This window comes from Lissotriton vulgaris, chromosome 11, assembly GCF_964263255.1.
Source record: "Lissotriton vulgaris chromosome 11, aLisVul1.2, whole genome shotgun sequence".
NCBI classification, from domain to species: domain Eukaryota; kingdom Metazoa; phylum Chordata; class Amphibia; order Caudata; family Salamandridae; genus Lissotriton; species Lissotriton vulgaris.
Window position 1 is genome coordinate 1,040,755,238 of NC_141699.1, and position 27,796 is coordinate 1,040,783,033.

The 27,796-nt window shown below is 44.5% G+C and overlaps 1 protein-coding gene across 1 annotated transcript; it reads left to right on the forward strand.

The window, feature by feature from the left end:
- On the forward strand, window positions 1-27,268 carry KCNMB3 (potassium calcium-activated channel subfamily M regulatory beta subunit 3). Its single transcript, XM_086944936.1, has 4 exons — window positions 1-206; window positions 12,661-12,858; window positions 19,157-19,355; window positions 26,402-27,268. Exons 1-4 carry the CDS (start codon window positions 121-123, stop codon window positions 26,795-26,797), a joined length of 879 nt encoding a protein of 292 aa, XP_086801062.1. The 5' UTR covers window positions 1-120; the 3' UTR covers window positions 26,798-27,268.
- Window positions 27,269-27,796: the final 528 nt, after the last annotated feature.

The following is a 27,796-nucleotide window of genomic DNA, read 5'->3' on the forward strand; positions in this document are numbered from 1 at the left end:
TCTCTCGCTCCCCCCAGGCCGAGGTGATGATCTGATGGATGCGAGCGGCGGTGCCCCAGGGGAACCCGGCGCGTGGCCCCGCCCTCGCCCCGTAGTCGGAGGGTTCAGGCCAAGGGAGACATGCTCCTGCAACCTGTAGGCCACAGGCAGTCCTTCAGCGTGCCCATTCAGATCACCCTTCATGGTAGCCGGAGACGACAGATGAGGTAAGGCCAGGTGTGGAAACTTTCACCTGCTGCCTGTGAGTTGTCACTGCCGAACGCTTTTGTTTGCAACAGGTCCCACTGCTTATTTATTTGGAAAAAAAAGATCAGTGCAGGGGCCCAAAGTTGTCCTAAGGAACCCATTGCCCGCGTTGCTGAATGGTGGAGCGTGGGGTGCTTGTAAGTTGTCACTGCTGAACGCTGTTTTGTTTGCAACAGGTGCCACTGAGATATATATATATATATATATATATAATCAGTGCAGGGGCCCAAAGTTTTCCTAAGGGACCCATGTTGCTAAATGCTGGGCTGAGATGCTGAACACAGACTCCCTAGTTTGGATTCCACCTCATTCCTCCTTCTTCCATCACCCTAAAGTTCCTCTGTCTATTTTTATTATTGCATGTTTTTTTCATCCCTGCTTTCTCACAGTGTACCTCCCTTCCGCTTACTCCATCTTTCCACTTTTCTGTTTCATTCTCTGGGACAAGAGGCCTGATTTATAGTTTGAATGACAAGTTGTGACGGAGAGATCCCGTTCGCCTTATTACAAGTGCATTATATCCTAATTATTATATTAAGCCTGGTGCCCGAAAATAAATGCCTGAGCCCATCGTAGACCCACTCTCACAATTTGAGCACTAGCTCGTACTTAGAAACACACTAAATGCACAGTTGTCTCAATGCTGCCCAACACTGACGGAAAACATACTTTGTGCACACAACAATTTTTTTGATCGTTTTTCTTTATTCAGACCTAAAAAGAAATACTTTACAGCCTCATTGATTTCGAAACACTGAATTCATTAACATGCACAGCCTAACTAACCACAAAGAGGTGGACAATTTGTAGCCACAGCTCTTCATCACAGTTCGTGTTGCTTGGAGAAGTCAGTTTGGACAAAACTACCGCTCCATTTACCCATAATGATCCTGATCCTGGCGCGCCCAGACTATGGCAACTCGCTATATGCTGGCCTTCCACAACAACAGTTGCCCTTTAGGAACATGCTTAAAACTGTGCTCTTCACGGAGGCATGGAGCACACCCTAGTGGTCCCCTCCAACGCTCCTCCCACTTAGTCAAATGTGCTCCCCCTGACAAGCACTTAGAGACCCCTGGGTGATAAGGCGCGCTATAAATCAAATAAATAAATAAATAATCCACCATCCCCTAGGCACCGTTGCATAGTGCGTGTGCCACGGACCCTAACATAGACATGGAAAACGTGCCACTGCCACCGGTTGTGATTGTGTAATAAAGGCAACAATTATTGAGGTACGATGGGCCCATTGGCCAGCATGGCACTGTTTCTGCTGCACTAATGACAACTACCTCTCCGTACATGCACCTATGAACCCTCTGCTTTAATCAATATTCTTTTCTCTGAGTAAAAACAGACACTATTTCCCTTCAGATTTCCAACACTGACACAGTATTGGCCACTTGCAAAGAAAAGGTGTCACTTTGACCATGAAATACTGCCTCGCCACAGTTTTTTCAGAGGAGTTCAGACCCTAGGCCTGGGTCCCATGTGATGCGTCTACTGTGGCCATTGAAAGCCTTAATTTGCGCTAGCGTTTGCCAGTGGTGGGCCCTGGTACACTTTTGTGGGGACCAGGACTTTCATAGATAGTTTTTAACCATGAGCAAAAGAGAGAAAGGGAGAAAAGGGAGAGAGAAATAGTGGCAAAGGGAAAAGGCAATAGAAGATCTAAAAGAACCTGCAAGAGTGAGATAAAAAGACAGCACATAGGGGGTGATGGGAGAAAGGGGTGTGAGGTGGAGCGAAGACTAGATAGCCTTGGCATTCAGCAACCCCGGCATTTAGCAGTGCCAGAAGTGGGCAGTTGAGAAAAACTTTTGGCCTCTACAGGTTTTTTTTTTTTTTTTTACAAGTTAAGCATTGAGACACCCGACCCAAACAAAAGGTAATTTCTAGCCAAGCCAGAGAGACTGCTCTTCCTAATGAGAGATAACTCATGAACATTATGTTAAAAAAACTAACTTTTTGTCTCTAGCATCAGCAATAACTTAGGGGAGTGTAAAGTTGCAAAGGTTTTCTTTTTATCCTTCACAAAGATCTGTGGATAACTTAATTAGCAATCCATTTAATATGGCCATATTGGTGTGAAAATTGTGCCATTTGCAACATTTTTATGTCACTTTTATCCTTCTTTTACCATAAAAAAAAATGGTGTTACATAAGATACGTTACATGGAAAACGGCAATGGCCCAATTCACAAACTGTTTGCGCTTGAAATGAGATTTACGAGTGCAGATGACAGTGTTTACGGCAGCAAGGGATTCACAAGAGGTGACTACAGCTATCAATGAAATAGGATTTGTAAAGCGCTGCTTATCATCTCTGGGGGCCCAGGCGCTGGGGGGGGGGGGGGCGCTGGGGGGGGGGGGGGGTGAGGATGCTGCTGCTGAGATGAGTCAGTTGAAGTTGAACTATAAATCCTTTACTCATACAAAATAGTTCCACAACAGGTAAAATTACGTGGGATGAAATCCCACAGAAGGGGGTGAGTGGTTGTTTCAAAGCATGCACAGTGTCTATCAAAGTTATCTTTGACCTATCTACAGCCTGGGAATTGTCAAATCCTTGCTCAGGGGGACAGAGGAAATGGAACACCTCTTAATTTCACTGGGGTTTTAAGAGAAACAGGGGGATGTGTCAGTGCACAAATGTGTTGATATTCCTGCTAGCGTATTTGTACAGTGCGTGCAACTACGCTGACGGAAATAATAATGCACAGGTGCAAATATGAATTTGCAAATCTGTTCCCGAAGTACACTTGGGAGACCTGCAATTGGCGCAATGTTCAAGACAATCGGCTGGAAAGTTCTGTAAAATGAGGAATTTCTCAATTCCAACCACCCCTACAGAGAGGCGTGCAGGTTTTTGCAAATCCGGCCTCCAGTGTTGTTATCCTGCACACTGCCACTAAGCTAGGAAATGCTGTGCAAAATCTGACATTGGAGAAAAAAATCGTCATACATTTTGCTGCTTTGCTGGGTTTTATTAGAGTGTATATGATTTCGCTTTGTAGGAACAATGACCTTGCTACACCTAGAACATTTTGCAGGGGCAAAGGTTAAACAGGGAAGCTTGCACATTTTCACAGAGGACAAACATTAGGAACTTCACAAACTGGCCAGGTCAAACACAAATAAAAACGTTACATACATCTGCAAAAACTACGAAATACACACGGCCCAGTGTAGATTGCGTATTTTCCAAACCTTTTTAGGTAGTACATGGACTATTTGCTATACTGATTAAATATCTGTTTAGACGCTCCACCTCTGGGGGGCTCATTTCCCCCTTCGCACAATTGTTCCACTGATGGTCCCAGGTGTGTACACAGGCACGTTTGTGTGCCTGTTTACGCAGCTGAGCCAACAACGTCAGAAGTAGCAAAGTAACTGTGAAGTACATTCCCAGTGCAAAACCAAAAGCAACCCACTGTAGGTTCTTAAAGAAACACAACATCAACAAATAATGCATTCCCCAGGCAAACGATGGGCTAGCAAGTTTCTAGGATGAAACCGCTTTTTGGGATTTACAATACACTCTATGACATTAGGAGTGTCTCGCGAACTCATGGACTGCCTTACACGTCTCTTTAGTGTGTGACAGAGCGCTAACATGTTGGCATATGAATCTTCAAAGCGCTAGACCTGCAAGGACGCCAACATAAATCGGTATCCATGTGCTATTGTGTATAAAAGGTGTGTGGCTCCGAGGTGAAGCTGTTTCTCCCGAGCAGTGATTAATTTGTGCCGGTGGGACTGATTGTACCCCCACCTGGACGTGTTTGGAAGGTTGCTGCCGACCCAGAGCTTCAAGTTTGACCTCTTGCCGGGGTGTGCCGGGTCTGCTTGTTCTGCTGTTCTGCCGCTGTTCGCGGCTTGGAGGCACAGAGGAGGGAGAGGTGAAGGCAGCACGCCAAAGCTGGGAGGCGCCTGGAAGGAACAACTCGCAGGCGCTCGCAGGGACTCAGTAGACCAGGAGTCCCTGCTTCCCCAGGCCTGAGAGCGGACGCGCCCACCTTGAGACACGCCCCCCGCCTGACCAGGTGAAAAGGCGTGTGCTCCGACAAATCGCTGGGACCCACCTGGACGTGTTTGGAAGGTTGCTGCCGACCCAGAGCTTCAAGTTTGACCTCTTGCCGGGGTGTGCCGGGTCTGCTTGTTCTGCTGTTCTGCCGCTGTTCGCGGCTTGGAGGCACAGAGGAGGGAGAGGTGAAGGCAGCACGCCAAAGCTGGGAGGCGCCTGGAAGGAACAACTCGCAGGCGCTCGCAGGGACTCAGTAGACCAGGAGTCCCTGCTTCCCCAGGCCTGAGAGCGGACGCGCCCACCTTGAGACACGCCCCCCGCCTGACCAGGTGAAAAGGCGTGTGCTCCGACAAATCGCTGGGACCCACCTGGACGTGTTTGGAAGGTTGCTGCCGACCCAGAGCTTCAAGTTTGACCTCTTGCCGGGGTGTGCTGGGTCTGCTTGTTCTGCTGTTCTGCCGCTGTTCGCGGCTTGGAGGCACAGAGGAGGGAGAGGTGAAGGCAGCACGCCAAAGCTGGGAGGCGCCTGGAAGGAACAACTCGCAGGCGCTCGCAGGGACTCAGTAGACCAGGAGTCCCTGCTTCCCCAGGCCTGAGAGCGGACGCGCCCACCTTGAGACACGCCCCCGCCTGACCAGGTGAAAAGGCGTGTGCTCCGACAAATCGCTGGGACCCACCTGGACATGTTTGGAAGGTTGCTGCCGACCCAGAGCTTCAAGTTTGACCTCTTGCCGGGGTGTGCCGGGTCTGCTTGTTCTGCTGTTCTGCCGCTGTTCGCGGCTTGGAGGCACAGAGGAGGGAGAGGTGAAGGCAGCACGCCAAAGCTGGGAGGCGCCTGGAAGGAACAACTCGCAGGCGCTCGCAGGGACTCAGTAGACCAGGAGTCCCTGCTTCCCCAGGCCTGAGAGCGGACGCGCCCACCTTGAGACACGCCCCCCGCCTGACCAGGTGAAAAGGCGTGTGCTCCGACAAATCGCTGGGACCCACCTGGACGTGTTTGGAAGGTTGCTGCCGACCCAGAGCTTCAAGTTTGACCTATTGCCGGGGTGTGCCGGGTCTGCTTGTTCTGCTGTTCTGCCGCTGTTCGCGGCTTGGAGGCACAGAGGAGGGAGAGGTGAAGGCAGCACGCCAAAGCTGGGAGGCGCCTGGAAGGAACAACTCGCAGGCGCTCGCAGGGACTCAGTAGACCAGGAGTCCCTGCTTCCCCAGGCTAGATGGGGGTTGAACGGGGAAAAGACCGATAAGATCAGGGTCGAGAGGGGAGTAAGGCAGGGCTGTGTCCTGGCCCCCACCTTATTTTCCCTCTATATCAATGGGGTGGTAGACCATCTACTCGGCGAACCAGCAGACGCTCCCACCCTGGGAGGCGTAAAAATTCCAACCTTGCTGTTCGCCGATGACACCCTCCTCATCTCTAAAACCCCCCAAGGTCTCCAGACATTACTAAATCGCTTCCAGGACTTTTGTACCTCCAGGGGCCTTGTCATCAATGTGGAAAAGACCAAGTACCTAGTTTTGCATCCGCCCCGCAAACTTGGCCGCCCCCCTATTTTGAATTCTATACCCCTAGAAAGAGTGGCAGAATTCGACTACTTGGGAATCCGACTCAACGACGCGATGAACTGGACCGCCCATATCAACAAAATGGTAATGACCCACAAAAGGGTGGGGGGGGGCCCTCCTCAAAGAGTTTAACAACTCAACTAAACAATGTGTTGCCCCCCTACTTGATATATATAAAGCTCGTGCGGTCCCTGGGTCACTATATGGAGCTGAATTGTGGGGTCTGGACAAAGTGGATCTACTGTGCAAGGCGGAAAATAAATTCATTAAAGATCTCCTTGCCATACCATCGAGTAGTCCGACTATCCCAGTGCTCATGGATGCTGGCTGCAAAGCAATAGGGGGTTAGTCTTTCTCTTTGAAAGTCCCAGGGCTCCGTGATGGCGATAGGGTTTGTTCTTGTTCGGTTGGTGACAGGTTCCCTCTGGTATATGGTCTTGGCCAGCTTCCCTCTTCCAAATCGAGGACTTCCTCTTGGTCTCCGCCGGTCGGGAAAAGAAACAATGGCAACAGGTCAGTATTGGGACCTCGTGGTCTATTTTACCCTTCGGGAACCAAGGGGAGTGCAAGTTGCACCAGTGCTCAAGTGATACACTCCTGTACTGTAGATAGTGACTCGTTGTGCGGGACGTGAGAAGGGCTATTTACACTGGGATGGGGGGGGCAGATACGGTAGGTTTAACGGGCAAGCACTAAGTAGAGGAAGAACCCCGTCTTCCAATCCAACCCGCCAAACACCTGATGCAGCCACACTCCTCCCTCGGGAGTGTGGCACGGCGACTCATGGAACCGTTGGCCTCCTGGCTGACTTCTTCCGTTCTCCTCTTCTCCGACTCGCTCCTCGTCCTGAATCCGCTCTCCAACCTCCCTCGGTGACATCACACGCCAATACCTCTCTTCCTGGTATTTACCAAATGGCGGTCCGCCTTCGTCATCGGTGGGCGGAGTCGTGTTCTCTCTGCTCTGCCAGTTAAAGCTGCAGGCATCCCCTTCTTCGCCTGCTACCGTCCACAGTTTATCCTCTCCGAAGCTCCAGTCATGCTGGGAATGGGGGCGAGAGGGAGGGGAAGTCAATTCCATATGCCACCAGTCAGAGTTTAATGATTCTTTGCCTCCCGTCCCCGTCCCCATCTTACATTCCTCCCCCCCTGGTTTCTGCCGATCGGGAAGAAGGGAGTGTCTGGACAGATAATCCGCATTGCTATTCTCAGGCCTTTTCGGTGCTTGATGGTAAAGGAGAAGGGCTGTAGAGAAAGGAACCATCTGAGCACCCGGGGTTTGTGAGCTTTGGTCCTATTCATCCACTGAAGCGGAGCATGATCTGTGTATAGCACAAAGGGTGTGCCTTCAAGGTACTATCGCAATTTTTCCACGGCCCTCTTTATTGCGAGGTATTCTCTTTCTATCGTGGGATATTTGCGCTCCCTTGGGTGCAGCTTCCTACTCACATAAAGGATCGGATGTTCCAGTCCGTCAGCACCTATTTGTGAGAGTACCGCCCCTAATCCGGTGTTGGATGCATCAGTGGCTAATGTAAATGGTTTGGTAAAATCTAGTGGACTCAGCACTGGACTTGTGGTAATGGCCACTTTAAGGTCATGGAAAGCTTGTTTTGCCGCCTCAGGAGGAGTCAATATGGCTGACGGTTTGACTTCCTTTTTGAGAAGGTCTGTAAGAGGTCCTGCCCTGACTGCGAAGTTGTCTATGAACCTCCTTTAGTATCCTAGGAGTCCTAGGAAGGCTCTTATGTCTTTCTTCGTTTTGGGAAATGGAGTGTTCATAATGGCCTTTATCTTGTCCTCTTGAGGGGCTATGACACCTTCCCCCATTATGTACCCTAGGTATTTTACTTTGGTACATGCCGCTCTGGACTTTTTGGCATTTACGTGCAACCCAGCTTCCCTTAAAGCTCTCAGAATCGTAGTCAGATGGTTTAGGTGGTCAGACCAGGTTTTACTGAAAATAACAATGTCGTCAAGATAGACGGAACAGAAGGAAGAGAAGGGATGGAGGATATTGTTCATTAATCGCTGAAAAGTAGCAGGTGCTCCATGTAGGCCAAAGGGAAGGACATTGAATTCAAATAAACCATCTTCGGTAGAGAAGGCGGTTTTACATTTGTCCTCTTCCCTAAGGGGTACCTGCCAGTACCCTTTTGTGAGGTCTAGCGTGGTTATAAACTTGGCTTCCCCTATCCTCTCTATCAAATCATCCACTCGGGGAATAGGGTAGGCATCAAAGGAAGAAATACTGTTTGAGGCTCTGAAGTCCATACAGAATCTGGTTGTCCCGTCTGGTTTAGGAATCATTACAATGGGGGAGGACCAGTTACTCCTAGATGGCCATATAACCCCCAAGTTTAACATGTGTTGTACCTCCCTTTTTACATCTTGTTTTTTTTAGGCTGGAAATCTATATGGTCTCTGTTTAATGCATTTCCCGGGTTCAGTCTCAATTTTATGTTCTATCAAATGGGTTCGGCCCGGAAGGTCTGAAAACATTTTAGAGAAGGTCTGTAGGCTCTCCTGAAGCTCAGTTTTCTGGGAGGGTGTAAGTTCCTCATTAACCGGTAGCTGGTCTAGGGTGCTCTTACCTGACCCTGTGGGAAGGCTGAAATGAGTGGCCTTGGGCACAGGGCCTATCCATTTTTTTAAAAGATTGATATGAAAAGTCTACCTCCATGTAGGGGAAATCTGCACTTTGTAGGTGGTTCGCTTCGGAATTTATTAGTGGAGGAAGGCAATAGGACTAAGACCCATTCCCCTTTGTACAGAGTTCTCCATTTCTTTCCTTTATCATAGTGTCTCTTTTGCCGGATCTGACTGTTTTCTAGGTTAGAATAGGCCAGGTCTTTCAGTTTGTTTAGCTTGGCTTTAAGTTGTTGGGTATACTCTAGCAAGGATCTCTGCTCTTGGTGTTTCTCCTGTTCCCAAGCGTCTTTGGTGATTTCTAAGAGGGACCGTGGCTGTCGGCCATATAACAATTCAAAGGCAGAACAGCCCAGGCTACTTTGTACTTGGGCTCTTAGCACATAAAGGGCTAAGGGAAGCACCTGATCCCAATCTTCGTGTTCCACCGAGAGCATTTTTTTAGGGTGGTTTTTAACGTGCAATTGTACCTTTCTACCAGCCCATCCGTTTGCGGATGGTAGGCTGATGTTTTGATGTGTCTCGTCTACTAGCTTACACACTTCCCTCATCAATCGGGCTACAAAAGGGGTCCCCTGGTCCGTCAAGATTTCCTGGGAAACCCCACCCTGGAAAATAACTCAAGCAATTCTTCTGCTATGTTTTTAGCATTAGGGATCCGTAATGGAAAAGCCTCGGGAAATCGGGTTGCATAGTCTACTATGACTAAGGCATAGGTATGACCTTTAGCAGTACGGGGAAGAGGCCCTATAATGTCCATGCTGACCCTTTCAAATGGAAGCCCTATTATGGGGAGGGGTTGTAGGGGAACCAAGGTGGCTTATACATGTTCCTTTTTTGGCATATCTCACATTGTTTACAGTACTCTTCTGCTTCTTTGTATATGCCGGGCCAATAAAACAATTTTAACAGGTTTTGTGTTGTTTTCTCGGCGCCGGAGTGTCCAGCCGTTAGGTGAGTGTGGGCATAAAAAATGATTTGTTCCCTGAATTCCCGGGAAACCAATAATTGTGGGGCGTCTGTGGCCTTACCCACCCTATAGAGTAAATCATTTTGTATTATAAATTTAGGAAAGGTGGTGCTAGGGAGGGACTGTTCCACATGTGCCATCTCCCAGGCGTTGAATAGGGATGCGTCATTGGCCTGAGCAAAGTGAAAGCTGCGGTCTAGAAGCCACGGCTCCGTAGTCAAGAGGGTCTGGTAGGGCAAAGGCTTCTTTAGTTTATGCTCTCTAATTTCTCTCTGAAATAAGGCCAGGAAATCTGGGTTGTCCACCCCTATAATGAGGTCTTCAGGAAACGAATCCACTGTTCCTACTCTTACTGCGCAGGGGTTCTCCCCTTGGGGGTGATGGTAATGTTAGCCAGGGGATACGGTTTCACGTCCCCATGTACACACCTAATGTGAACTACAGAGTTGGGGATGATCTGTGGTGGAAGCACTAGGTTCTTTTGAATGACCGACTGTCTACACCCCGAGTCCAACAGAGCCCTTATTTGACAATGGTTAACTGTTACCCTTACATAGAACGAAGGTCCCATCTCCGCGGTGTACATCACAGCTTTAGGTATATACCCCACCTCCATATGTTCTTCTGGGGGTTTCTTTCTAGGACATAATCGGGCTATATGACCCCATTCGCCACACTCAAAGCATTGTGGGCCCTTGAAGGGAGGATCCATTCTAATCGGTTTCACTTTTGGAGGTTCTGGCCCGCTCTTGAACTTCTTTTCTGGTTTTGGTGCTCCTGGCGCCTTAGTAGATTTTTCTTGGTCCCAGGGCATGGTCCTAGGCTGAGCCCTGGTATAGTTGGTCGCCATCTCTACTGCTTGTTGTGCGGTAAGTCCGGAGTGTTGCTTTAACCAGCATTGTGTACCATATGGTAAGGCCTCGAGAAATTGTTCTAAGTAGATACTGGTCATTATTTCTTCTTTAGTCCTACTTTCCGGTTTCAACCACTTATCGGCGGCCATTTTTCGCCTGAGATATAAGGCCGAGATATATGCTGAGTGCAGTGTTGCCCATACACACTAGATCAGTGGTTCCCAAACCTTTGATTCTTGAGGACCCCAATTGAGTCACTATTGGAAACTGGGTCCCAAGCAATTTGTGCTTTTTATATTTCAAAGATTAAAATAGCAATTCACAAAAAATACACAAACAAGTGCTCAACAAACATATACTCTAAATACTAAAGATTTTATTTCACATTGAAAAAATGTGCAAAAATTGGAACATTTTAATGGGAAGGTTGGTGTTGCATCTCGGCTACTAACTTTTTAATGCTTGGTTGTATTTTGCGGTACAAGACCCTTGCTCCTGCCAGGGCCATACTGGAAACCCAAAGCAGCCCAGGCGAATGTTGTCAGACCAGTCCCCGTATGGTGCACACCAAGGGCAGTAAGTGAGCCCGACCACTACCAAGGGGGTGTTGGGGTGCTCCCCCCTCCCCCCAAAAAAATGAGGGGGAAAAAAGTGCATTCTACAGCACAATTTTAATTATATATTGAATTGTAATAGCTTTTAAAGCATAGTACATGATGACCGTACTGTGCACCAGGATACGACAATCGTTGTTGGGGCTCTTCAATGATTCCAACAGGGCCTCTTATCTCTCCATAGCCCCTCTGTCACGTGTATTTCATTTGTTTTATATCATCTCTCATACCAGTGTTGGGTGTAAGAGCACTTTACATCACACACATACAGGGACAATGAATCACAGGTGTATAAATCAAGGGGACTATAAGGTGTAGGATTCACGTCATCCATACTGGTAGGCATTTTTTAAGAGTGTTTGGTCTGGAGAAGAACAAACTCTGGATTCAGAATATAACGCAGTGGTTAGCGTTGACTTTAATAATAAGAATTTATTTCTACCCAAACAAACCTTTTTTATCAACACCAGATTAAGGAAAAACTGGGGGAAAAACATAACTTACTAACATGTACCATGCAATTTTCATGCAGCTCTTTGATGGCAGTTCATAGCTTACTGTGCTAGATTATGATTGTAACTTATGAACTGCACAGTAACAACAGAATTTCTGTGACAAAAGCAGAAACCCACTGAGCTATGCACATAATTACTGTTTTTCGAAATGCATGGTACACATTCTTTGCAGCAGTTATATTAACCCTCTGCGCTTCCTTAGCGAATTAGTGAAAGCTGCCACTGGACAGAACTCCCATCTCTCTCCAGCAGGTACATTAAACACAAGAGATACCTTGACACTTTTATCGTTAGCTGAAAACTGCTAATTATGCAAGGAACTTTGCAGTGCTTTTAAAATTGCAGCCTGCGGACCCCCTGGGAATGTATCAAGGACCTCTGGGGGTCCACGGACTACAGAGTGGGAACCACTGCACTAGAGTTTCTGCATTTGAGAAGCAGAATAAGAGGCAGGACAAAAATTCCATTGACCATGGAGGGGAAAAAATATCTTTTTTCCTAAGTTGTGAGCGGAAATCAGACACATATAAACTAAATAAAAAATAGGGGTCAAAACACATCCATGTCACAGACCATTATTGATACATACACTTCATAAGTGACCAGAGGTGTCTTGATCTATCTGTGCCTATTTGACTCTTGAAATACTGGTAATAAAACTGAATCATATTCAGTTCAGTCCAGTTACAAGCTAATGCCCACAGTCCAAACCAGTGATCGGCAGTGCAATGAAGTTCTGAAATTCACCTTGCTCAATGTTGAATAAAACAGTATAAAATCCAATCTTACAGATATTGTAATTTATTTTTGTAATATACTTTGGACATGAAATCTGCTAGGGTAATTAGACTATAATTTGTTGTATGGTTGGCATAATCTTTTCTAAAGATTGGCTTTATAACACTGTCCTTCAGTGTATATGGAAAATGCCCTGGTTTGGAAATGGAATAACTAGAAGATGATTCGCTATGCACCAACTTCCAGGGAATCACTTTGGAAACCCTAATGTACCTGGTTCTGGAACTCCCTCATATGGAAAGTGGGAAGTGAAAGAAGAATATCAGAGACACTGTTGCGAGTATTTTTCCCTAAAATTACTCATGAGCTATGATGTTGAATATGTTGAGAATCTATGGTCTATGTAGAATAATAATGAACATTTGGACTGCGCAAGTTGAGATTAACAGAATTTTGTATTTGTATTTTCTGTGTATTTTCTGAAGGGAAGCCTTTGCTACCGCACCTTGTAAGGCTAAAAAAAAGGATGGGTATGATGGAGTCAAGGGAGCTGATAAAACCAAGAAACAGGTATCAAATGCTGGGGAAGACAGAGCAATACTGCTTGGATTTACAATGATGGGTCTATCTGTTCTCATGTTTTTCCTGCTTGGAATCACAATACTAAAACCATACATGCTTAGGTAAGTTGTGTTTTTTTTTATTTGGAAGGTAACTAACCATTTTTTCAAACAAGTTTTAATTATAAAAACATTTTAGGCATTCAAAAATTTACCTTTCAAACGTTGCGTTTTCTTGTTTGAAAAATTGTATAAAACATCTGAAGTACTATTGAAGCGTTTTGAATTGTGATAAAAGCGAGCCTCAATCCAATCATTTGAAAAATTACGTTTTGTGTTAAAGTGTTATTATCCTGTATTTGTTTGAGGGTCGGAATAAACATTATGGTATGCCAATACAGTAATTTCAGTCAATCGCTGTAGTGAGGTTTGAAAATCGTATATTCGATTGTAATGGCCAAATGGTACAGTCACGTATTTGAGCTCAGTTATTTAAATATTCAATTGTAGAAAATATTAAAACCAATAATCGTGCCTAAATTATATCAATAAAAAAATAAGTCTGCAGTTTATCCTTCTTTGTGGCGCAGGAAAAATAAAATAGAAGTTTGTTGGGTAAAGAGTTAACAATGTGGTAAAATATAGGACACGTTATAATAGAACTGCCTCAGAGAGACACATCATAAACATAAAAGGGGCAATCCCAAACAAACATTTGTTTGATTAAGTTCTGTATATTCCAATTTGTGACACATCTGTCTGCATGCTTCCCAAAATGGATTCTTAAACTACTCATTCTGTTAACTCAGTGAATGACTTTTTATCATCTGACTCATACTAAAGTGCAGATAACCTAATCCGTAGTATGAATTTCATTTTCCAGTAGCGATAACATGATATTGTTGTATACAGACATTACCCATTGCATCATCTAAAACATTTGCAGAATCACTGACACTCAATGATAAAGACACAACCCACTAAACAGTAGGATAATATTAAGAAGGTTAATAACCAGTGACAGCTAGTTATAGTGTCTTTGGATCTCTGCTCTGCTCTATGCCTTGGATCATTCCACGCTGCATTACTTAGGCGCCTCCAACAAGTAACAAGAGTTTAGGGATTTGCAATCAAGTGGTCCTCATCTTGTATGAGCCAGCATGCCTCTACCGTACACATTGGCTCTTTTTTCTATTCACCAAATACATTCATTCGCAGAGTTCCGTAAGACTCGCCGCTCTCATCTTGTTTATTCAACCTTTACATCAGACACTTTAGATCATAATTGTGGAGTAGAGACTGATATACTAATTTAATTTATTTGTAATGGACACTGTTGCAAATGGGTTCCGCTCATTTAGTCACCCGGTTGAGTCTCACTCACGGTAATTCTATGGTAATTGGTCTGAATGTGTTTACCACCAGTGTCTAACTATTAGGAAATAAGGTAAGGGGCACTGGGCTAGTTACACTTCTGCTGCCCGTGAGAGACGGTGTGAAGCCTAGTAACTGCACACAGGTAACCGGATTGTGGAAGGTTTAGACTGCAAATTCCATATGTCAAAATAAGCTAAAGCCTTCTTTTAAATATTAATAATGTCACCCCCTAAGTAGGCCTTCTTGCCATAAAGGCAGCGTGCACAGTATTTCAAGGTCGGACACGTAAAAGTTCATGTTGAACGTGTCCTCACAGTGAATATTCCAAAAAGCTATTTTCACTGTAGTAAGGTTGGCTGCTTCCATAGGAAATATTTGGCTACACAGTTACATTTAATAAATGTTAAATATGGATTGGTAACAGCTAGAGAAATAATTGAAAGACTCATTTTTATAGTTATCCGAAACCCAAATTCATGGTGAAATTGAATTTGTTCACCTGTGGGGCAAAATACACTTTTAAAAAGTTACCATTTTCCTGCTTAGAGCAGGTAAGTATTCAACTGTCACCTAGCAGTTGATGGCTCCCCTGATTGAAACGTGTATTGCTCTTAAACAGTAGACAAAGGGCCTTGGGTAAGGAGTTTCCCCTCCTTTCTTAACAGGATAACCTGGAGGTTGTACCCAGTAATTAGATTAACTTCAAAGGGGCCTTACCTGTCACAGGTCACAGAGCACCCACCGCGGTACATGCTTTCTACCTGCAGGGGCGTGAGCAGGAGAAAACACCTACCTACACCCAAGGAGGTGTTGACACGGTTGGGAGTCTGCTCCGCTCGGCATCGTGGGAGTTGGAGTGGGTTCCCCATGCTGTCATCACCCAAAAAGAAAAGCAAATAAAATTGTGGCGCGAGACCACCACCACAAAAACAAAAATATGCTGCGCAAGAACAGAAGTGGATGAAGGCACTCATTATCTTTGTTTTTTCAGGCTGGAGAGACCATAATGTCCCGCGAGTGGGCACAGGTTCCATAATACTTGTTTTATTGTGCTCCACAAGTGTGCGGGGGCACTACCAACGGTAATGCAAAAGTGTTATGGGGGTGGCCAGGGTTACAGTAGCGCCAGACCGCCCCCCCCTCCCACCCCATTAATAAATAAAAAAATTACACTAAGTTGCTGTAGCCCTTCACATTACAACCCCCAAGATATGTGCATTATTACTCCTTGGGCTACAGTTTTGGCTCCGGCGCGCCAACAGCGCGCCCGCTGCACCCGCCCGCTGCGCGGACGAGAGGGCATAGGGTTTAAGTAGTCGTGGAGGCGAGCAGCTAGACTGCTAACCTCTCAAAAACCGGAAGTGAGTGAATATCGCACTTCCTGCTATGGCGGTCTATCCCTCCACATCAAACTGAATCATTCAGTGGTGGAACGGGGATCGCGCCTGAGCCAACAGTACACAAAGTAAATTAGCATTCAAATTACAGTGGTGCAAAATATTGTGCTCGAATAGTGGTGCAGAAGGAAATAAAATAAAACATTTTAAAAATCCGCTAGGAGCCCAACTGGTGAGCCTCCGTCAGCGTAATGTTAAAAAACACTCTGTTGCCATGAATCGCGCTGGTGAAATGAGGCATAGGATCGTGCCTTCAGCATAAGATGTCCAAAGAAATCAGAGCCCAAGCTTGATCAGGGGTTTAAGTAGTCGTGGAGGCGAGCAGCTAGACTGCTAACCTCTCAAAACTTCTTGATTAGAGATCCGCTTCTGTGCAATCTCTTCAACCACAGTGGATCCCCCAAGAATCTGCAAAAGCAGGACACTTGCTCCAATCACATTGTGCATGCATTACATTCACTCCTCAAACTCAGTTTTGCAGAGACACACAGGGTGGGTCTGTCCTTTCGCTTCATAAAGCAGGGCCCAAGGATGGTCAAGTTGACCATTCTTGTTATCTATAATATTTTGGCAGATTCCTAGTAGTGACCGAGTGTAAGACAAAAAAAACCAATAAATTATTGAACCTAACAAGATCTTGATCGTAACGAGAAAATCTATCCTTCAAGTTCCCTAAATTTAGCAATTTAATTGGTTGGGAGCTTAATCGACAGTATTGCTATTCGGACTATACAAAATACTTTCTTGTGCGAGTAATTGAACTACTTTACTTCAAAATGTAGCTTGTATGTGCCCATTTGTTCCCTACTTTATCTGTAAATGAGAACATGCTCTTCCATAGATGAAATGCAAAATTGTCTCATATGTACTCCTGTCAATCAAATGCATTAAACAATCCCCAAAACACAGTCTCTCCATCTTTGGCCTCAATTCAATACAGTTTAAATAAATGATACGCTTATATTTGGGGACTCACGACATTCTGCTGTAAGAAGTTTCATGAAGTTTTGCTCAATGTTATTTTACCAGTATGCTTTAAAATGCTCAGTTTGCCACCATTTTTCTATCCATCCATAGGGTGAGGCTACTCTCGCTTTCAAGTTGTTTTTACAACTTATAAAAGCAGGCTGGGTAGTGGCTGGCAGCAAAGTTCACTCCCAGTCGGTTTTGTTACTGCAACTTTACAAGTTAAATCATGGAGACCAATATGTCACCACCATATTGTACCTGGACTCAGATGTGTTTTTAAGATGATCCCAGTTTCTTTGGGTCCTTGTAGTGCTTATGCAGTCAAGTCAAGTCAAGTCATACAATTTATATAGCGCACTACATACCCAGAGGGTTTCAAGGCGCTTAGGAAGGGGAGGAGGATTATTTGTCAAATATCCACGTTTTAAGCTGCTTTCTGAACGCTAGGTGATTCTGGGTGAGGCGAAGGTAAGCGGGGAGTGAGTTCCATGTTTTGGCAGCCAGGTAAGAGAAGGATCTGCCTCCCATGGTGGTCTTGTTGATGTGAGGTACAGTGGCGAAGGCTTGGTTGGAGGAGCGAAGTAGGCGGGGGGGAGTAGAAGGACAGTCGGGAGTTGAGGCAGTCTGGTCCGATGTCGTAGAGTGATTTGTGTGCGTGGGTGAGCAGTCGGAAAGTAATCCTCTTATTGACGGGTAGCCAGTGGAGATCTTTAAGGTGACCGGAGATGTGTTCGTTGCGTGGGATGTCTAATATGAGCCTGGCTGAGGCGTTTTGGATTCGTTGTAGTTTCTTCTGGAGTTTGGCGGTGGTGCCTGCGTAGAGGGTGTTTCCGTAGTCCAGTCGGCTCGTGACCAGAGCATGGGTGACTGTTTTCCTTGTTTCGGTGGGGATCCAGCGAAATGTTTTTCTGAGCATGCGAAGAATGTTGAAGCAGGAGGAGGATACGGCGCTGACTTGTCTGTTCATTGATAGTGAGGAATCCAGGATGACGCCAAGGTTTCGTGCGTGGTCTGTCGGGATGGGTGCATTTCCGAGGGCTTCCGGCCACCAGGAGTCGTCCCAGGCAGAGGGGGATTTACCTAAGATGAGGACTTCGGTTTTGTCTGAGTTCAGTTTCAGTCGGCTATGTTTCATCCATTCGGCGACTTCTTTCATTCCTTCGTGAAGGTTAGTTTTGGCGGTGCTGGGGTCTTTGGTGAGAGATAGGATCAGTTGAGTGTCGTCTGCGTAGGAGATGATGTTGAGGTTGTGTTGGCGGGCGATGGCCGCGAGGGGGCTCATGTATACGTTGAAGAGGGTGGGACTGAGTGAGGATCCTTGTGGTACGCCGCAGATGATTTCAGAGGCCTCTGAAATGAATGGTGGGAGGCGGACTCTCTGGGTTCTTCCGGTGAGGAACGAGGTGATCCATTCCAGTGCCTTTCCTTGGATTCCGATGTTTCTGAGGCGATGTAAAAGGGTGCTGTGGCAGACTGTGTCGAAGGCTGCAGAAAGATCGAGGAGGATGAGGGCGACTGTGTCTCCATTGTCCAGTAGAGTACGGATGTCCCCACAAGTTACAGATATGTGAGCACTTAACGTGGCACATCATTAACAATTAAAAAATACGTTTTGGTACTACTGTGTGCCTGTCATGGCCTAGAGATGGATGTTGGCCTAGGAATGCTCCAAGAGTGTTGCAACAGACTTGTCGATGAAACTTGACTTGTGGGTGTCACAAGTAAGTTCCATACATTTAATAAATACTCTAGTATAATCTCCCAGAAATGATGTTTGAGATCGAAGGGCTGCTCTGCATTTTGGGTTTCATATTAAGCACTATACAGGAGGAGGGGGGAATCGTGTTTTTAAAGCCTTCCAAAGGAAGAAGGATCTTGTGTATTCTAGATGCAGACTGGTAGAGAATTCTTTGGTTTTATGGTCTTGACTGAGACAGAGATACTCGCAGATGGTATTTATGTATTGAGGTGTAACTCAGACTTCAGTATCTCTCTTGGGTTCACTGAGATAAACCTTCCACCCAAAGGTAAGATACAAAAGTGGTGGCACATTACTCAAGCCTTATATTCCCTGATGTATTATGTAAATGGGTTTAGGGTACCACCAGGTGGGTAACTAAAATTGTTACTTGACTGTCCCCTACCATCCATTACACAGTATAAGGCTGATTATTTACTGGCAAAGCAGAGATTCCATCCCAGGTGGGGCTGAGCCACATGTCCATGACATGTCTACCCCAGCAATGGAACCTTCCCTGTCTTCAACCTACAATTACAGTGCAGGAAGATGGAGGGCAAAAGGTGCAAGGTAAAGCATTCCAGTTTTTTTTCAGGATACTGGCTGTGCTCTCAAGACTCTCCAAGATGTGAAGAGACCCATAGAAACCAATCCATTCTTCACACAGTCTGGAGAGAACATGGCACAGTGCCCTCTGTCAGGGACACCTATTGCCAACTAAATGCTGTACAGTTTAGAGAATGAGAGCCCATGTGGTTTTGTTCAATTCTGAATTAAGGATGGAAACATTCCACTCTAGCGTGTCTCTCTGTTTTGTTATCTAGGGTTTCCAAATACCACAGAAAGATCTATTTTGCAATTTGATTTGTAGGCAATGAAAAAGCCATCATGTACAGTACACAAAATAAACCGTGATTTTTTATTTTTATTTTGTTTCAAGTGCCTGGAAAGAAGAATCTAATTGCACCACTCTCCAAACTGATATAATGGACGACTGGGTTGACTGCTCCTTTACCTGTGGGGTTGACTGTCACGTGCAGTCAAAATATCCATGCCTTCAGATACTCGTCAACCTCTCCCATTCTGGTCAGAAAGCTATCTTACATTATAATGAAGAAGCTGCTCAGAAAACCCCAAAAGTAAGAAAAACACACTATATATTTATTACAATATGTTGTAGATGGCCTAGGTACCTTTTAATGGATTAGGAATTATGCATACCTAGAAAATATTGTGACTGCTAATATTTCTGAAATGACTTTGATGATTACGGTGAACTACTGAATGTCTCTTTAAGCACCTAAGCAACAAGTTATTTACCTTTGGTAAGGATCTTTCTGATGGATACTCAACCTATGTGTGGATTTCTCACCCTTTTAACTCCTTAACCGCGGGGCAAATTCCGCTGTGGTGCAGGAGTTCTATTGAGTGGGCGGGCCGTGTCGGCCAACGGACGTGTGCAGCACTACCAAGGTATTGCTTGCGACGGCCATTGGCCGATAAGCAACATCGGGGCTCCATCACAGCTGTAGGAACCCCTCCCGCAAATCGCATCATAGAATCATATAAGATACTTCCTCAGCACTATGGCATCAGTTTCCTATCTCTTTTTCATGTGCTCCGTAACGGAGATGAAGCTGAAGAGATTGACAGAAATTGTAGCTCACCAAAACTAACTTGGGACATTATAAGTCATATACAACCCCTCAGAACAGGAGGTGGTCTGCATCAGTAAGAAATCTGAAGGGAGATAAGATATAAACCAGAAACACTGTAGTTAAGTGATAGTGGTGAAGCGGTCTAATTGCAGATTCCCCTTCTCTTGAATCAATACCTCCAAGATGGAGGGTGTGGGCTGGAGCTGGAGCCCTTATAACAGCCCAGCAGATATCCCAGACAGGAACACTTCTGGAAAATGCCAAAGTAGAGGTCTTCATTTTGATGGAATAGGCCCCGAGGCCCTCAGGAAAAGGGTAGCAGATCTTGATACACAGGGGTAATGGTTTGCCTTTGAATCACTCTGCCTTATTTGGTGAATCATATTCCAATAAAAAGCTGATCATCAATCTGGGACTTGTGGGTCTTGTCAGTGTAAAACCCGAGGGTCCTGTGAGAATCCTAGTAGTGCAGCCTCTTCTTCTCTTTGGTGGGGTGAGGTGTTAGAATGTTGGTAGAATAATACACTGAGTCACGTGGAACAAAATGGCTGAGAACAAGTCAAAAAGGTACCACTGAGAGACAATGAGAAAGAGAAACAAATGGGCCTACCACTTCATAAAATGCATAACTATACAAGAATTTAAACCATTGCTGATCTGGCAGAAAAATGAAAAGCCGAAATATTCCGAATAGTGCCCAAGGTAAAACTTTGCCGGGCGAAGGAAAGTAAAAAGCACAGCATATTAGGTAAGCATGCCCTGGCACCCCAAAAGAGAAAATGGCGCAGATGCCTAAAATAAACTGGTTTGGTAGCTGGGCGACAGGCAGATAATACCTCAGCAGGCAGATCAAAGCAACTCATATTGTACAACTAAATCTCCAGACATACATTTGGAGGCTCATTAGGAACCAAGCCACGCCACCATGCATGTGTCATATTACCTCATAGTTGTATTGTTTGGCAGGGCAGGGATTCATGCTAGCCTGGCTGATGAAGGGTAATACCCAGAAACCGGTCCCAGGATGCTTGTTTCCGGTCCAGGGAAGACCTGGCTTGGCAGTTCGGTTTGGACTGTTCCCATGAGGCAAAGGGTCAAGACTGATTTGCATATGGCTGGGTCTAAACTGGGGTGGCATGGTGAGCAAAAGAACAATATATTTAACTCAGATCTCTTGACTGGGGGTGAATGTATGATTCATCCATCATTTGTTGGCAAAATCCTTGTATGTTAGTCACCAGAGACAGAAGTAATGTCGATCTGAGAGTGATATCCTGCACTGGAAAGAGCAACAAGCTGCAAACCCAGAAATTGGGGGAGTCACCCCTGAAAACACTGCAAGTAGTAACATTCTAGAAAGCAAATCCAGAGGTGCAGCAAAGGGTGCTGGGGAAAAAGGAACTGACATCAGTGAATCTGGGTATACGACGCTGAGATGGCGTATCAAGGGCTGAATCCTGGATTCAAGATGGAGCCAAAGTCCAACTATCAGCATAGGAGAGCAATGTAAGATTTCCAGATCCAGCCTGGCACCTGGAAAAGATTCAAGAGGTGAGGAATCTGCAAGTCGGTATATTCATTTGAATGAAGAAGTTCTTTAAATAGAAAAACAAGTCTTATGTTACTAGTATTATGCTTTGATGTTTGGTTACCAAAACCATCCCCAGGACAACAGAAGCCTTTCTTATTAAACATGGATTAAACGTTGTTTTGTATGCTGTCTATAACTGTTCTGCAATACAATTCTTGGTCTGAAAAGGTAAGAGGTTTGCTTGAGTAAACAGCTGATTGTGAAGTAAAAAAATATTTTTTCTTATAGTACTGGATTCCTGAATATCTCTACATGATCATATAAAATCTATTTATCTGAAGAGCAGAGAGGTTTTTAAAATATCAAAAACTACAAAACATCAGAATCAGAAATATATAAATTGTTCTCTGTCTAATGTTCTGTAATTTCCTTTTAACAGTCAGCCTCTGGGATGGTAGCGGTTCACTGGATCTTCTGCATTGGTCACCAGGTCTAGGGAAACCCTGCTGATGTGCCTTGCACTGTCAGCAAAACTATGTAATTCTGTGGTGTGTTTACACTACCGGCAACAACATAATGGGTATTCGGATTTAGTGTGCAGCAGTGTCAGGCAATTCGCCACCTTTGCATGCGGCATCATGTATAGGCGTGTCCTACCCAAGGCTACTGGCAGTGAAGGTAAAGGATTCAAGGGGTGGGTGTTATTTCCCGACTGAAAAAAGCAACCATCTCAGAATTCCTAATTGGAGTAAATTCTACCAGCCAAAAGCCTCTTTCTTAGCCAGGCATAAGCTACTTTCCGTACATATACTAGAACCCATGCCTTTATGACAAATGTTAGATTTTTGTATTCACCGTTTGCTATATGAGTAAAGTGCTCTCTCATACCTTGAACTAAAGTACTGTACATGCAACTAAGAAAGAAAAAATATTTTTCATAATGTATCTTGCTTGAACATCTACAAGTATATTTCTGGCAGTCCTTCACCTCCATTTCAAGGGACTTTTTATTCATATGCAGGCTGAGTTACATTAGAATGTCAGCAGACATTTGAGCATGAAACAGCTGGTCACAGTGCAAGAACATGCAACTCCCTAGATTTGAGGGGTTCTACTGAAAGAAGGGAAGGACTATAGAAATATGTGCAGGAACTCTGCTACGCCCTGTTGGAAAACTCTCATGCGTGCCCAATAAAAATAGAAAAAAGTGCTCAGGGTGGCACCTATAAACACCAAAAGGAACATTGTGGCCAGGATTCACAACTTTGAGACTAAAGAGAGACTAATCAACCGTATGAAAACCGATGAACCAGTAATATGAAGAAAAAAAAACTGATTTTCCAAAACGTATTTGTGACCATATCAGAAAAGAGGAAGCAGTTGAAGCCGGTGACAGATGTCTTACATAAAGAAGGCACAAAGCATCTATTGGGTCATCCATTTCACATCATCTTTAACTAGTAAGGCAAACCTAGATTGATCAGATCTTTTAGAGAGGTCTGTGAGATTCTGGAGGAGCTCCTTAATTCACCCCAGTGGACAAGGTTGTACCTAGAAACTAGCCCCAATAAAATTGGCAATCCACCAATGGTTGGTAGACTGCGTAGCTACGCTCTTACCTGCACCATCTGCTCATTTACTCTCTTTATCTGGAGGAGGGGCATCACCAGTAGTCTGAGAGTTAGCCCTCTTACAGATGGTAGTGACTACGAGAGTCGGATGGAAGCGGACCATGAATGAAAGTGCAGTGGAGACAATATGGAAAGCTTTGTATTTTTTTGTCCACCATAGCGCTGATAGGGTCGTGAAAGATGTCTGGGGTGTGATGGAGCATGCCTTTAAGCATAGGGAGGTGCGAAGCGGTGGGTGGTGGAGGACAGGGTCTCGAAAAGGAAGTCCTCTATAGGCTTAGTTTGGAGAACCACCTTTGTGGAAGGAGGCAGCCCTACCAGCAAGATCATGGTAGGACATGGAGTCATCGAGGGGAGGAAAGGGCAGGGTACAGGTCGGGTCCCCCAGTGGATCAGATTCATAGGTGTCCCAGAGATGTCCCTACAGAAGAGTGTCGAAGGTATTCCATCCCTCAGTCCCTGGCAGTTTGAATGAATTGGCCTTGTAGGCGAAAAGGGTGCCCTGGAGAAGTAGGTGGGGAGGGCGAGTGTTGTGGAGCAGCATGAGTTGATGGCGGGGAAATGAGAAGCAACAGGCTTGTAGCCTTGTCCACTTTCTTGTGCCGCGACGGTCTGAGACAGAAGGAGGCCGAAGGGTGAAGGCCTACATGGGCCCGAGGTCAACGGAGAGCTGACTGGTCGAAGCGGGAATCATCAACCTGAAATTAATGGTAAAGAAAATTATGATCAAAACAATCCTGACGGAGGGAAGGAACCTGTATAAACCGAAACAAAGATCAGCATGACTGTGTTAAACTGGAGCACGTAAGCGCACGTCCAAACCCGATGGCGAAGGAAAACAATCTAGCAATGGAGTAAATGACCATGCGAATTACCAGCAAGAGGAGTCGCCGCAGTCCTTCGTGGCTCACAAGTTTTCTTTGAAGAAAAACAACTTGACACATCCGGGCCAAACACTGGATGGCAGGAGTATACACAGCGTGTGTATCTACAGTCACAAATACCTCAAACATGCCGTCCATGCTTTCAGCTAGCGAGACATTAGGTTATGTTACCCTCATTGTGAGTATGGGCCACCAGACCTTAACTCTGCTTGTGAAATACCGCCTCCTGTGTCACCTCTCCACCATATATAAATTACTCAGGGGTCATGGTGGAGGAGAATGGTAGGGATTGTGGGGGTGGAGAGAGGCTCTCCTTCATGGAACTATGGGAGAATGAACTAGGAATATATTTGGAGGATGACGAATGGGAAGTAAAGGCTGAGGGCAAACAAGTTTATGTCTCACACGAATGAGAGGGAAATGCTATTTCAAATATTGTACCAATTTTATTACACTTCATAGAGTCCACACTAAGTAGATCTAATGACTGCTGGAGAGGATGTATGGCTACTAGGTCTATGACTCACTGTGGTCGTAGCCCAGAATTCAACCCTTCTGGGCAGAGGTTTGCACAGCAGAAAAGGACATAACAAAGTCAGCAACAGAGAGATACCACGAGGTGATACATATAGGTATGCTGACAAAATCTTTATATCCACTACACTCCAGGAGGGCCAAACTAATTTCCCATTTACTTCCAGTGATGAAACCGAGACTTCTTGTACACTAGGGCTCACTACTCATACCTACAATTGACATGCGGTTAAAGGTAATCTGGCTCAGCCTAACAACAGAAAAGCTTCCACTGACAACAAAGAGATGGTAAGGGATGGGAGCAGACCCCAACAACCAAAGTTTTTGAACCTCCTGGATGAAGACATGCAACTGTTAAAAATGACAACTGAACAAAGGGCAACAGTCTGCATTGGGGGGGGGGCCGGGTGCACCTCAAATTGCTGGTGGTTGGCTAGTAATGGTGGGGGTTCATAGACTTATAAGGAAGGGGTAGTGTTAGTGGAAAGTGGTTTGGGGATCTAGGTTGTTAAGTTTCTTAAAATGGAAAATTCAATAAAGACTACTGAAATATAAAATACCTTTTGAAGTCAAAGTCTGCAATGTAAAGTGACATTATATGTACTGTTCAGGAAAAACACATAAGTGGTGTTTAGATTTCCAGGGCCCAGAGTGAATCATGATGCTTTCACTTTATGGGCAAGTTGGTGTACCATAGATCAGAAAGCCCTGGGTTCTACACCTTCAAGCTGTCTAAGGAATTCTTAGCACAAAGATGACCACTATGTTAGATCAGTCAACATGACTACAGACCATGGCTAGGTGGTCAAGGGATCAATTAAACTCTTAAGATGCGTATGGCACTCTGATAATATCTATATGGACCTGCTGTTGAAAGGGGTCAAAAATATTTATTACAATCAGACGCGGGTACTTTTGAACATCCTGCTGTTAAGCTTAAGATATTCTTGTATTAATTTGTAAGACACAGATCCAATGAGGGTTTGAAAAGACAGGACAAGTATTACCTAGGGACAATGTAAGCTTGGCAAATGCCAAGATAAATAAAACTTTCTGCTTATACTGAGTATTTTTGCACATGATATTTCAGACTTTAAGCTGTAGAGAAGATCTGCTGGCCACAAACAGCTGGTATTACTAGTTTATAAAGTATTTTTGGTAAAGGATACTGAAGAATTAGAGGGGCAGATGCCAGGAAATACGAGTGCAACTAGAGAAATCACTGTGAGATAGGATTTTTAATGGTTTTGCAGAATGAACATTAGATCCTTATTTGGGCTTAGTTAGAAAAAATAGTGTTATATAGAAAGTACTGGACCTCCCCTGATAAGGTAAATATAAGCCTCTATTCTTCCAGTATATGATGGGCATTTAAAAGTGTTTCAACTACTCTAAACTAATATTTTTTGACTGTTTGAGATTTTTGATCTCATATTGTTCTTGGCTGGAGAATTGACCTCTTTTGGAACTTCAGGTTTTAAAGGGGAACACATGACCTTTATGTAACTAAAAATGTGTGACGTCTCTCACAATGTATCTTAATGGCAAAAAGCAGGTCCTGAAATTCTGGATATCTTGCTGTAATCTGGTGACAGAGGACTAAAACTTTACTTTCATAGCCTTAGCTAAGTATGATAAAGATATGTATAGCAGAATAAAGTAACAGGAAAGGTATTTGAATTTAAGACCAACTTTCAATACATCACATGCTTTATTTTGGATTATCTGTTGGAGGAGGAAAATGGGGAACTCTCATTGATTCCTGCTGGCCTGTCACCTAGAGTAGGCACCACATGCAGCATATAGACACTCAGGGTTTCATGAATAGCATTTAAGGAACTAATCTTTGAGCTGGTCTTGAAAATATTGCATCTTTGTAACAAGTTGTCAGAGTTCCATTATTGTTGGGTCTTATCCAAGTCTAATTGTGGTTTACTTTTCCTACAGTGTTTTTACATTCCAAAGTGCCAGCGTAACAAGAATGATTTGCTCAACATTGTCCTGGACATAAAAGATTTCTTCGACAACAAAAATGACACTCCATTTTCCTGCTACTACAGCCCAGACAGCAACTCTGAGGATGTGATCTTGATCAAGAAATTTGACAGAATGATTGTCTTCCACTGCCTCTTTTGGCCCTCTTTGATGCTGATTGGTGGAGCACTGATTGTTGGGATGGTGAAGCTTACACAGCATTTGTCTGTGCTTTGCGAGGAGTACTGCAGTTCAACTAAAGATGATCATTCCAATGTTGGATCAGTACCCGAAGGTCCAGAGAGCAGACCGCTGACAACAAGATGGAGGCCAAATTTAAGAAGTATGCAGCACTCTCCACTTCGGTGAATGAGAAACACGAATGAATAGGGGCAAGCAGTTCAATGTTAGGCCCAGGCAGTGAATTATGTTCCAAAGAACCTCAAAGTCCTAGCTGACATCGTCAAACATAGCAATTTTCTAGAACGGCTACTGGTGATAGTTGGAGATGTACGCAGTAAGAAGAGAATTGGTGTTGCTCTCTACCCTAGATTATAAAACACATGGATCTTACAATTATCCGTAGTACTACTGTCTTTTGAATGTCACGCAATAGATTCTCGCACTCTGACTTTTTAAAGGTTTGTTGAATTGTTAACCTTTCACAAGATGTTGCTTGGAATTAAGCTCCAATATTGTTCTTGGACACGTTACTTGTGTTTGGAAATCTAGGTTATTTCTCTTTCTTATTACCAACAACAGTCGCAGCTTTCGAATGTCAGTTTTTGAAATGGATAGACATTTTTTGTCTGTTATTTGTATATTTCATAAATAAACTCTTTGTTGAGAACTATAGTGTTTCTTAAAAATCATCATTCAGATAATAAATTACAACAAAACCATAAGTCTTTTTTTTTTTACAATTATGTTTAGTGAGCATGTTGCTTTTCTTACAAAATACAAAAAAACAGCAATGTACTTTGAAATAGTTCAACACCAGCACCTCTAAATATTCACACCTTTAACAGGAAATTGGAGGTGATTTTAACTCTAACAATCGTACAGTGCTTTCTAACATATGTAGGACCTTACATTCAGGGCCTAGATCTTTAACACAGACAGCCGAACCTAAGCGACATAAAATAAGTAACAGGTAACCAATAGCAATATATACCTACCAAGGTCTCAATGCATCAGGTAATGACAACATTAGTTACATCAGGTGTATGTCTTTTGAAGTGATCACTACCCCATTTTTCGCAGCCGTATTTTACTCTTAAGTTGAACTAGTAATTAAGCCTCCGGACAGGATGTTGCCTCATAAAAATAAGTGCTCAATCAATCTCATTAGGTCCTCGGCTGGGATGG

Coding starts and splice junctions, on each gene's coding strand:
- KCNMB3 (XM_086944936.1), top strand. CDS start 121: ATGCTCCTGCAACCTGTAGGCCACAGGCAGTCCTTCAGCGTGCCCATT. Junction 207..12,660: donor AGCCGGAGACGACAGATGAG/GTAAGGCCAGGT, acceptor TATTTTCTGAAG/GGAAGCCTTTGCTACCGCAC. Junction 12,859..19,156: donor CTAAAACCATACATGCTTAG/GTAAGTTGTGTT, acceptor TTTTGTTTCAAG/TGCCTGGAAAGAAGAATCTA.